Raw genomic sequence first — 12,235 nt, forward strand, 5'->3', positions numbered from 1 at the left:
GCAAGGTGATGATATACAGGAATGTCTGGGTTAGAGTTTTACTGCTGTGAATAGACACCATGACGATGGCAACTCTCATAAGGACAACATTTAATTGGGGCTGGGGTACAGGTTCAGAGGTTCAGTCCATTATCATCAAGGTGGGAACATGGCAACATCCAGGCAGGCATGGTGCAGGAGGAGCTGAGAGTTCTACTTCTTCATTTGAAGGCTGCTAGCAGAATACTGGTTTCCAGGCTGCTAGGATGAGGGTCTTAAGCTCACACCCACAGTGACACACCTACCCCAACAAGGCCACACCTCCTAATAGTGCCACTCCCTGGGTCAATCACATACAAACTACCACAAGGAAGGTAGCAGAATCAGTTGACAACACAAGGACCATTCCAGTTTGCCATAAGGTTATCCAGTTTAAAGGCATGCGTGAGAATACTTTCTTATAATTGCCAAAGTGTCCTTTCTTCCTTTCTTCCTTCCTTTCTTTCTTTCTTTCTTTCTTTCTTTCTTTCTTTCTTTCTTTCTTTCTTCCTTCCTTCCTTCCTTCCTTCCTCCTTCCTCCTTCCTCCTTCCTCCTTCCTTCCTTTTTTTTTTTTTTTTAATAAAGTTAGCAAAAGCATCCGGACTATAGTTCCTTCTCTTTGGTTGTCCTATTTTGGCAAGATGAAAAGTCAGCTATCCCTTGCCGCTCCTTCTGGTTTGATTTTGGTGTGTGACTAAATTGCTGACATTCCTAAGGAAGGTTGGGAGTCCTTTGTCTGTATCTCGTTGACAGAGAGGAAGGTTCACTCCCTTACATCTTTTCCAGTTGTCCTGTGTGCTGTTACCCACAGGCAGAGGACGGTGCAAGGCTCTGATGGATTACCAACAGGAGGAAAGGGACGAACTGGGCTTCCTCCAGGGTGAAAGCATTGACGTCATCGGCTTTGTCATACCTGGGCTGCGGTGGTTCATTGGGAAGTCAATGAGCTCAGGAAAAGTGGGCTTTGTCCCCACCAGGAGCATAGATCTCGATTCCTGCTCCCCGGTGTGAGTATGCTTTGGGGCCCAGCTGCCTTCCCCAGAACTTCCTTCTCCTCTGTCTTAGTCAGGGTTTCTATTGCTGTGATGAAACACCATGACCAAAATGAAAGCCAGGGAGGAAAGGGTGTATTTGGCTTACACTTCCAGATCATAGTCCGTCTTTGCAGGAAGTCAGGACAGGAACTCAAGCAGGGCTAGAACCTATATGCAGGAACTGATGCAGAGGCCATGGAGGGCTGCTGTTCACTGGCTTGCGTCCCATGGCTTGCTTAGCTTCCTCACTTACAGAAGTCAGGATAGCAGCCCAGGGATAGTACCATTTACTATGGGTTGGGCACTCCATCACTGATCTCCCCAATTGAGAAAATGCCTTACAGCTGGATCTCATGGAGGCATTTCTTCAACTGGCTTGTTCCTCTCTCATGACTCTCACATGTGTCAAGTAGAGACACAAAACCAGCCAGTATACCTCTGAGCAACTTTGTAGAGAGTGCAGGGAGAGCCCTGGATGTAGAGCCAGAGAAGTTCAGTCTGACATCCATGGTGGGAACAAAAGGTTCTAGGAAGGACATGTGATCAAAACAAACAAACAAACAAACAAACAAACCAAAATCATGTCAGTTCATTTCAACAGATGCTCTTTGAAGCCTTGCTGTGTTCAAAGAAAGAAGCAGAGCCTGGAGACCAAAGGGCTCTACACCAAAGAAAGGCACAGTAAGGTTAAGGGTAAGGGTTTGAGTCCCCTCACTCACTGTGTTCAATCGCAAGACCCTGTCAAAGGATGAACATGGACAGAGAGGAGTAGATTACTGGCTTGGCCAATGACACTCTTTCCTTTGTAGGACCCTTGAAGATGTTTACCCACTTAGTGTTCAGGCTAAAACTTGAATGTGTGAAGTCAGCATTGACAAGGAGAACCAGAGCTACCTTCTCCTCTCTGCCTTGATTCTGAAAGGGCTGGTTCTGAGGAGCAGACAAGTTAGCAGCAGGCAATTCCCTGTCATGGGAGGAGCAAAGGTGGGCAGTATTGCACCATCTATTCAGGTGAGTTTCCAAAGGAAAGCATAAAGTTGGGGTTAGGGAGTACAAAGGAAAAGAGAAAACACATGCCTATATGCGTGAAGATGCTGTGGCCACACATTCCACACTGGGGAACATCCGAAGCTACATGAAAAATATCTAAGGCTATCTTAGATAACAAAGGCTACACAAGGAATATTTAAGTCTACATGAGGACTAAGGCTATATAAGGAGTAGCTATGGCTACATAGGAATATCTAAGGCTACATAAGGAATGTCTAATGCTGTCACTGTTTATACTAGAGTTTCCTCTTGTGAAAAAGAACCAATAAAGAGAGTAGACTGAGGGCAGAAGTTCCCTTTGTGCTCTGCCTCTTCCTGAGAGGAGACATGCCATTTATTAAATGCAGAAGTGTAAAATCCAAATCCTTGAATAAGAGGAGCAGTCCTTGATGCCTTGGGAGGGGTGGAGGGCAGTTGTGATTTATAAAGGGGACCAACTTGTCAAGGGAATTCTTAGGAGAGGTAATTAGGCAGGGAAATGGGAGGGGCAGGAGAGGGAAAAGGGAGGGGGAAATGATGTTGTCTTAGGATTTTACTGCTGTAAACAGATACCATGACCAATGCAAGTCTTTTTTTTTTCTTTTCTTTTTTTTGGAGCTGGGGACCGAACCCAGGGCCTTGCGCTTGCTAGGCAAGCACTCTACCACTGAGCCAAATCCCCAACCTCAATGCAAGTCTTTTAAAGGACAACATTTAACTGGGGCTGGCTTACAGGTTTAGTCCATTATCATCAAGGTATGGCAGAATCTAGGCAGGCACGGTGCAGATAGAGCTGAACAGTTCTACATCTTCATCTGAAGGCTGCGGGTGGAAGACTGACTTCTAGGCAGCTAGAATGAGGGTCTTGAAGCCCACACCCACAGTGACACACCTACTCCAATAGGGGCACACCTTCTAATAGTTGTATCCCCTGGGCCGAGCATATACAAACCATCACACATGTTATTATTTTTAATTAGAATAAAAATAGAAAGAGCAGAAAGAAGGCACACACACATACACATGAGAGAGAGACAGAGACAGAGAGACAGAGACAGAGACAGAGAGACAGAGACAGAGACAGAGACAGACAGACAGAGGCAGCCTTTCATAGCAAAGTGAGTCATTCTCTCAGAGAGAGGTTACCAGGAGAGCTCTGGTGTAGCCAACAATGGTGTGGCCTTCTCTGATGCAGAAGGTGGGGAGGTCATGTATAGGGTATGCCCTTTACCTTGAAGAGGATGTTGAGTGTCTGAATCTCTGCAGAGGCTGAGAGATGATGAGTGCTTGCCCAGCTTTGGTTATGTATTAATAGGGCACTGGCCAGGAGGCAGGAGTTCAGGGGGAAAGGCTAAGGCTAGAATCCTGGAGGAGGAGTGGGGAGAGAGAGGAAACATTAGTGATGAGCAGCAGTGAACAAGACGTTAGAGAGAATCGAGAAATTTGTAAACTGGGTACCTGTGTCTTGCCCAGCAGAGGCTTCGTCTAATTGTTCTGAGGAGGTCTTGGGCCATGATAGTTACAGAAGGTGTGGATAACCGTCCTTCAGGTGAAAGATGTCGGTTTAAATGACTCTTTTATTTTGCTGCAAGGGACCAGTGGGGACCTACAAGAGTAAAGGGCTTGAATCCAAAACTCTGTATCTAAAACATTAGAATCCTGGCATTGAGTGTATGAATTCTGTAATCAAGGTTCTGGTGAGAGGGAGAGAGAAGGAAAATAGCAGAAACTTAGTGGAGGAAGAAACATTTCTATAGCTGAGGAGAGAAGAAGAAAGAATACAAAAGAGCCCTAGAGGAAGGAGCTGGCCAGGAGAGGCTGAACGGTGAACACCATTGGTAGCATTGGTGGGTGAGGCAGGGCTGGCTGGGGAAAGGCTTGTGGTTGACATTGGGGAATGACTTTAGAGGTACAGAAACTTACTGGTTTTCAGATTTGTGGGTAAGACTGACCCACAAATAAAGTACATTGGTAGCCAGCGAATCCCATGTCTTCAAAAGCTCACCAGTGCTGTGGCTTTGCACACAGTGACTTATTTTTCTGGCCCTCAGTTTTCTTATCTGTAAAATGTGTGTGATGCTGGTGATGCTGCCTCATAGCATCGTCATGAGCTTCAGTCAGATCATGCACACAGAGCATGCAAAACCCTGTGCAGTGTGCCAGCATTCAATATTTTGGCTTTTATTATTATGTTTTTAATCATATGTTGTGTATGGTAATTTTGAGGTTCAGTTTTAAGAGGATGTTAGAAGTAGGTACCAGGGCTGGAGAGATGGCTCAGTGGTTTAAGAGCACTGACTGCTCTTCCAAGAGGACTCAAGTTCAATTCCCAGCAACAACATGGTGGCTTACAACCATCTGTAATGGGATCTGATGCCCTCTTCTGGTGTGCCGGATGATAGTTATAGGGTACTCAAATACATAAAATGAATAAATAAATATTAAAAAAAACGCAAAGTAGGTATTTAGATTTATAAATTATATTTGGACTTCTGTGACTCAAACACTGCCCAAACAACGACAACTTAGTCTCCCTAACTTGATTTGGTGCTTGGCTCTAAGGGCATCTTCTCATATTGAGGAAGAACATCTCCCACATCAAAGGATGAAGTGGCACACGTGTCACCTGTGGGCCACAGTGCATCTGAAGCTGCATGTTTGGTAGGAAGGGGAAAGAGAGTCAGGAGCCAAGGAGCAGTGGGAGAGGAAGGAGTACCCTGGGTCCCTGTAGCTCTAGAAGTGCTCTTTGGACTACAGATGCCCCAGAACCACAGCAAACAAAGGGTGAGCATTGGGCTCAAGAATCATACGCAGAGGTGTGACAGACAAGTAATTTGGCCCCAGCAGCCAGTCAGCGCACTGTTAACGTTCCCGTGTGTCATCGATGTGTCAGTCAATGCCACAGGGTGTTGCTCTTAGGCTGTGCTCAGTTATTTGTGACCTTTTCCTGAGAAAGATGTCTTCACTGTTTGCTTACCTCAGACTCTTCCTGCAGACTTCCTCCCTGTGCTGGAATAATGTCCCATAATGCGTGTGAGTTTGTGTGGTGTGAGTATGTGTCCGAGGACATGTTTGTATGCACACCCATTTGTCTGTGTGTTGAGGGTGATATTTCTCAGGATTGTTTTCTGAAGCACCTTCTACTTGGTGCTTCGGACACACAGCCACGCCCTCATGCTTGTCTAAGGAAGTGAATCGATGAATTTCCTTTTACAGCATTTTAATGCCAGCCACTTAGTTTCACAGCAATGGCCGCTGGAGGACAAGCCTGTAAAACTTGGGGCAAGAATTTCTTTTGTTTTATATTTATTTGTTTATTGAAGCTCAAGAGTAATTTTAAATTTTTTTACTTTTTATTGATCTGTTTATTCATTAAATTTAATGGTGTTAAAGCCAATTAAATTAATGGGGTTTAAAAGAAAAAAAAGAAGACCAAGAATACTCAGGACATGCAGGTTCTAAATCTCAACAGTTGCCCAGAGGAGGGAAATGGAGGAGAGAGGGGAAAGATGGCATTAAAGCCAGCATGGAGATCAGACACCTGGTAGCCAAGTAGCCACATGGAGGAAGGGAGGGGACTTTAGAGAAAGAGTAAGGGATCTCCACGTGTTGGAGAAGTTTAAATTATAACAAGCTTAAAGAGAGACAGGATGAAGACAATAATACTTTTCTGGACAGTTAGAAAAGTGGGCAGATGTTAGAAGCCGCATGATGTACTACTGCACAAGGGCGGGGATTCTGAGAAGGGAAAAGTACAGGATCCCATGAAAGGATGAGTTATTCTGCCTAGCTCGTCAGGATGGCTTAATGGGAACCTGCCTTCCATGGTGTGCTCCCTTGCCTGGTGGCCAATCTGGCTCAATTGGAAGGCTAGGTCAGCAGCTGGAGTCTTTTGATCAGAGTTTGTTTTTAATGTTCATGAGGAGGAGGAAGAAGAGGAGGAAGGGGAGGAAGATGAGGAGGAGGTGGAGGAGGAGGAGGAGAAAAAGAAGAAGAAGAAATAGTAATAATTTAGTCATCCTCATTTAATTTGTAGATTAAAGCCAAGGGCCTGTCTTTTTGGGTTGAAGGTAGGTGCTATAGTGTTGAATTGATCTAAAGTCCCAATGTTCGGGTAATTCTCCTTAACAAGAAGAAAATCATTAAGCTTAGTATGGTGGCACATGCCTTTTACCCCAGCACTTGGGAGGCCAGCCTGGTCTACAAAGTAGGTTTCAGGACAGCTAGAGCTATACAGTGAGATCCTGTCTTAGAAACTAAAAATCGTAAGTGACATCTCATATGGAGTTAGGTCTGATGTCTGGTGTGTGTGATCTTTTGGACTGTTCCTCAGGGAAGAAGCACACTGATCATCTTGATTTTTGGCTATATTTTCCTGTTGAGTGTTTAAGACCATGGAGGCAACCAGAATTAACCGCTTTACTTTTTACTGTCAAATCTGGTTGAGGATCTGGGTCTCACCGCTTACCGTGGGCTGAGCCTCTGGCCTTCCTTTTACTAGTTGTTCCTTGTGTGAGGATAGGTCAAAGCCTAGATTGACCTTGGCTTTGCTGGAAAGTCTGAAGGGAAGTTTTCTTCTGGGCTGAGCATTCTCTTTGTAGATTGGACACTGGTGAGCGCTCACCACATGGGGTCTCCACAACCCATGAGCAAGGGAGCAGGTGCCTCCTGTGGCAAACACTTTGACTTTTTCTTAACAGACATAGCCCCAGTGTGACAGAGTTCATTTTAATACAGAAGAAGCAACAGGAAATGCACCCAGATGTCTAAACTAAAAAGCAAGGAAGGCTGGAACCCAGTTTCTTGGCTCCAGCAAAATGAGCAGGAGACAATTCGGAATTTCATAGCATTAAGAATTCTATCCCGTGTTGCTCTGTCTTTTGTGATTCCGTTCCTCAGGACATCTACTTTTGCTGACGTTATGCTGTTAGTGGCAGAGCCATGGCGCTGTGGTAGGCAGTCTCTTTTCATCTCAGACATTGATATTTTCCAATTTTACTAGGAATAGTGCCTATTCTGTGTTGGTAGTAGATTAAGCACTATTGCCTTCAAAAACTCACCCATTCACAGTTACTCCCCGTGCCATTCTGCAATTGTGATCAAGTCCTCAGCCTTTGTTTGGATTCAATGCTCTTGGATGATAATTTATCGAGGCTTAGAAGAACATCTTCAAAGTATATGTGCATGGGAAAGAGAAATGCAAGGCTATTGCACTAGGCTTTGTCCATTTTCGTAGTGTTTTCAGACAGCCATATTTTTTCTTTTGCTGTCTGTGTTTTCTGCACTAAGATCACATTTGCCTTGATTATTTTCTTCTATTTTTTTAAATTTCGGATGCCTGTGTTCTTGTCATTTATATGTCTTTCATGTCATTAAATCGAATACTTAAATTAATTGTGGATGGTTAAACTCAAAAGTAAGATTTAGCAAAAACAACAACAACAAAAAAAGCTAACTTGGAAAGACCTATAAGAAATGGATTCCTTGTTAAAAATCCTATTTTTATTTGTTTTGCTCAGGACTTGGTGTGCTTCTTCAGTCTGAAGACTCATCATGTCTTTCTCCAATTCTAGAAACTTCTCAGTCATTCTCCCTTTGAGTATTCTCTCTCTCTCTCTCTCTCTCTCTCTCTCTCTCTCTCTCTCTCTCTCTCTGTGTCCTTTAGTCTCTCTGCTGAGATCCGGTGGAGGTACATTGAACTTACTCAGTCTCTGAATCAGATCTGTTACCTCCCGTCATCTCTTTGTCATTGGAGGACATGTTCTGGGGGCTGCTTCCATTTTTCTAACGTTCTCCTCTGCTGCAGCTGAACTCGCCATGTACCTCATCTCTGTGATTCTTAACATGAATGACTTCACTTTCCATGTACAGAACTGCATTTTTTCTCAGCGCTTGCTTGTGCTGAAAGCCATCCACCCTCTTGGAGCATTGACTGACTCCCTTTGTCAGTTTCTTTGTTCTAACTGGGCTTTTGCAAGTCAGTCTTCAGGTGACTGCTGCTTCTACTTTTGCACCATCATTGACTTCTGCGGGTTTTCTCTCATCATTCACATCCTGTGGTTTGTACTTTTTATTACGTGAACTATTTTTTTTTCAACAATTTTAAAGAAACCTTGCATAAAGCCTTCAGTCAAGAGAACCTCCTTGCCAAGGGGAGTCTTTGCATTTGCTTCTCCTGAAATCTCAGGAACTCATGGTCTAGGCCCTGTATGCATTCTCTGTGATACCCACATGTACACTAGGATACTTGTACATTCTAGTGCTGTAGGTGTTGGGGTCTGGTGTTTTCCAGGACTCAATGAGGTGAAAGGTATGACTGGAACAGCAGATAGTAAGACATTTTGTGGCTCTCTGAACAGAAATTGCTGCCTTTCTAGACTGTGGGCTTTATGAAGACTCTTATGTGTCCAGATCCTTCCTACACACAGGCTCAGATCAAGTTTCCTGACTCCAAGGAGCCCCAATACCTAGGCTAAACTACTACAGTCTGTGGCATTTGCTCTCACCTCTTGCCCCGGGTTTGGCTTCTCCTTTTGTCTTTACCCCCAAGATTTCCCCTTCCTCTCTTAAAGTTTAAGGGCATTTGCTAAGCTATTTCTCCTTTTTTTTTTTTAATGTGCTTTGCAGGGTTGGAGTGCACACCATGTTGCTGGGTGCTTTGCTACACTCACTAGCTCCGTTTTGTGTTTAGAAATCTCTAGTAGAGATTATCATGATTCTCAGATTTTCTGTAAACACCAGGAGGACAGGATGCTGGCAGATCAGCCCTGAGGCAACGGACATAGATGCTGATGGACAAAACACCACTTTCAGTCATGGCTTTAGCACCCTCTGACTGTACAATTCTGAGCATGCTCCTGAATCGTATTCATCAGCAAGCACAGATTAAAAACAATTTACAAAGAGTTATGAATATGAATGAGTAAATTCAGAACATGCGGTAACATTTGGGGCTTCTACAAAAACTTGGGTTTATATAGTAGATATAAAACATACACATCTATAAGCACACATTTAATATATGTAATATATAGACACAGTAGGTAATTTACATTTAAGGATTTAGTTATTTATGTATATGTGTGTGAAGCTGCATGAACATAGGTACCCCATGTGCATGTGGGTAGCCATGGAGGCTAGAAGAGGGCGTTGGGTCCTCTGGAACTGTAATTACAGCTGGTCGTGAGCCACCTGAGGTGGGTGCTGGGAACTGAACTCAGAACCTATGTAAGAGCAATATGCACTCTTCCCCACTGAGCCATCCCTCTAGATAGATCCCTTTATACATTCCTATTGCAACCCAAGGTTGTATGCTCTTTTGAGGCTAAAAACTGAGGGTACTAGGAACAATCTGGAGACCAGGCTAAAGATAGGCATCTCACATGTAGGGGGAAAACTCCAGGCCAGGTGTCAACACATAACTCTAGTTATGAGTGAGGAGCGGAGTGTCCTTGAGAAGTTCCCACAGCTGGCTGGCCTTTTGTCTCCCTTCCAACTGCTCTTGCCCGGGCTCTGGGGACAGACAACACGGGACTGATCAGAGCAACCCTTCATAGCCATTCTAGATTCCTGCCCTGTCTAGACAGGCTCTCTTACTTCCCCCTCACGGACTCTGACTTTTTATTAGCCTGTAAGGTTTTTATCTGTAAGAGGGATAAGAAGAGCCTGTCCTAAAGAGCAGCTATGCAGATTAAGTATTAATCTATTAAGTATTAAGTATTAATTAAGTTTAGTATTGCAACATCTTTCAAACATGTTAGCTCCTTTGAAGTTTGGGGTTTGGAAGAATTTCGTTTTAAGTTGCTTGGTACTGAACGAAGACTGTGCTTTGTTTTGTTTGGGAGGAAAGATCTCTGTGGATTTTGCGGTTCAGCAGGCACCTGCTGGGATTTCCAAGTTTATAATGAACCACAAGTTGGTCACCTTCAGATACTCTGGAGTGGCTCTGCACCAGCAACAGTAGCTCTAGTCAGTTCTAGCTGGCCTTGGCTGTGGGCTGTGTGGTATGTGGGCGAGGGTTGTCTGACCTTAGTCATTGTCAGTTTTTTCTCTTGTGTTAATTCTCCTGCCTTTGCCAAAGGCTTTCCTGACCTTGCTCTCTGCCCTACTTCCCTGAGTCAGTTACACTCTGTAGCTCAGGCTGGCTGGCCTAGACTTCACTATTCAGACTTACCTTGAGTTCAAGGCAATGTTCTGGACTCAGCCTCCCAAGGAGTACTAAGATTGGAGGGGAAGCTCCCACACAGGCTGGAAAGTGACCTTATAGCACATTCAACTAAGGGCTGCACAGAGTGACCTTACAGCCTGGTCAGCTAAGGGCTGCACAGAGTGACCTTACAACACAGTCAGCTAAGGGCTACACAGAATGACCTTACAACATGGTCAGCTAAGGCCTGCACAGAATGTTTTGTCAGCCATTTGTAGTTTTCAAAATAACCTCTGGTGAGCAAATTAGACCTTACAGGTAGATTGCAGATAGGCTGCACTCAAAAAGTTCTTTTGTTGATGTTTGTTTCTCCAGCCCCCTGACCCTGCCTCTACTCATGTTCTGTCCCTTAGCAATTTCTTTCCTTTCTTGGTGTCACACAATATTGTTCTGTGTCCTGGAATCAGACCGTAGCAACTCTGTAAAGACTCCTTCAGAGCGCAGGGAAGCTTTCTTTGCTGTTCCTCTAGACAGGTACCATTTGTCCCTGACTTCTGGAAATAGACTAAGGAGAAAGGAACTTCTTATATTTTCTTTATATCCTTACCATACTGGCTCTGCCATTACAAACAGATGCACTGGGCGTCGAGGTATGGAATTTTAATAGAAGGACATTTCTACCTCCCCCTTGACCTACTTACCACCATAAAATGTCCCTTTCTTCTCCAGTAGGAAAGCTCAAACTGCAACATTGAGGAGCTGATGTCAACCATGGACAAACCTGTTTTTTTTTTTTTAAGATTGATTTAGCTATTTTATTTGAGTACACTATCAGTGTCTTCAGACACACAAGAAGAGGGCATTGGATCCTATTTACAGATGGTTGAGAGCTACCATGTGTTTGCTGGGAATTGAACTCAAGACCTTTGGAAGAGCAGTCAGTGTGCTCTTAACCACTGAGCCATTTCTCCACCCACTCCCTAGCCTGTTTTTCTAAGCTTTACTACATCCTTGTGTGGAGAGAGGAAGATGGGGAGTGGAAGCCCAGCACTGACCTTGTCTGTTTTTCTACCCCATGCAGGAGCAAGAACTCTGTCTTTTTCAGTGATGAGGAAAGGTGTTCTCTCTGGTCCCCAGGAGGTGACAGGAAGGCTGAGTGCTCTGGCTTCCTAAGCGCACTCGCTCATACTGACATCACCTCTGTCTACCGGCTGAGTGAGTGTTCCGTAGATCCCAGAGAAAGCCCAGGTTCCTAAAGACCAGAAAGGAACCCAGAGCCAGGAATAGACTTCTCTTCATTCTATTCCCATGTAGGGATTTGGGGCTGCAGTCCGTATCCACTTGATGGCCTGGTTCATACTGGGTTAGCAACTTCCCTGTACATTTTAGATCTTTCTGGATTGCATATATAGTGTTACCTGGCAACTATGACACATGATAAAACCACCTTGCCTTTACCATGGGTGGTCAGCTGGATTGGCCTTTCATCCCAAGGAAAGCAAAAGCTGTCTGAGTCATGGCTAAAGGTCACATTGCTGACTAGGTACCAAATCACATATCCTGTTGATAATTGGAAAGAGACCTCAGAGATAATTTCTCCCTTATTGTACAGACTAGGAAATGGAGACCCAAGAATGTTAGAACCAGCATGCCTACCAGCCAAGACAGTCCATTTTATCATGCTACCCCAGATACAGGATGACCCTGGATGTATCTGTCTCAGGAGTGGATCTACCTTGCTTAGTGCAATTATTGGCAATGTTGAGTGAATGAATGAATGCATGAATGAATGATAATAATTTCCTCATGATGGGAAAGGCCCACTGCTTTGTGGAGAAAATACAGTTATCCTCACAAATGTTGCTGATGAAGGGTTTTTTTTTCTCTTACCTCTTCGGGGACTGTATGTCTGCTTCTGTGAGGCTGAATTAGATGGTTGCCATCTCATAGGGGTAGCCAGAGACTCTCCACAAGGGACTCTCAGACCAGTTCCTTGGAAGAGAGGGA

At 44.3% G+C, this 12,235-nt stretch overlaps 1 protein-coding gene across 6 annotated transcripts in view; it reads left to right on the forward strand.

Moving 5' to 3' along the window:
* The window catches only part of Sh3tc2 (SH3 domain and tetratricopeptide repeats 2), a 61,104-nt gene that overhangs the window by 21,141 nt on the left and 27,728 nt on the right, over positions 1-12,235 (forward strand). For 4 of the 6 annotated variants that reach the window (XM_087592796.1, XM_087592793.1, XM_087592794.1 and 1 more), the window contains 2 exon segments: positions 831-1,026; positions 11,310-11,443. In XM_087592796.1, coding sequence (XP_087448922.1) covers positions 831-1,026; positions 11,310-11,443 — 330 coding nt within the window. 6 annotated transcript variants of the gene reach the window in all.

This window comes from Rattus norvegicus, chromosome 18 (assembly GCF_021556685.1).
Source record: "Rattus norvegicus strain SHRSP/BbbUtx chromosome 18, alternate assembly SHRSP_T2T, whole genome shotgun sequence".
Lineage (NCBI taxonomy): Eukaryota > Metazoa > Chordata > Mammalia > Rodentia > Muridae > Rattus > Rattus norvegicus.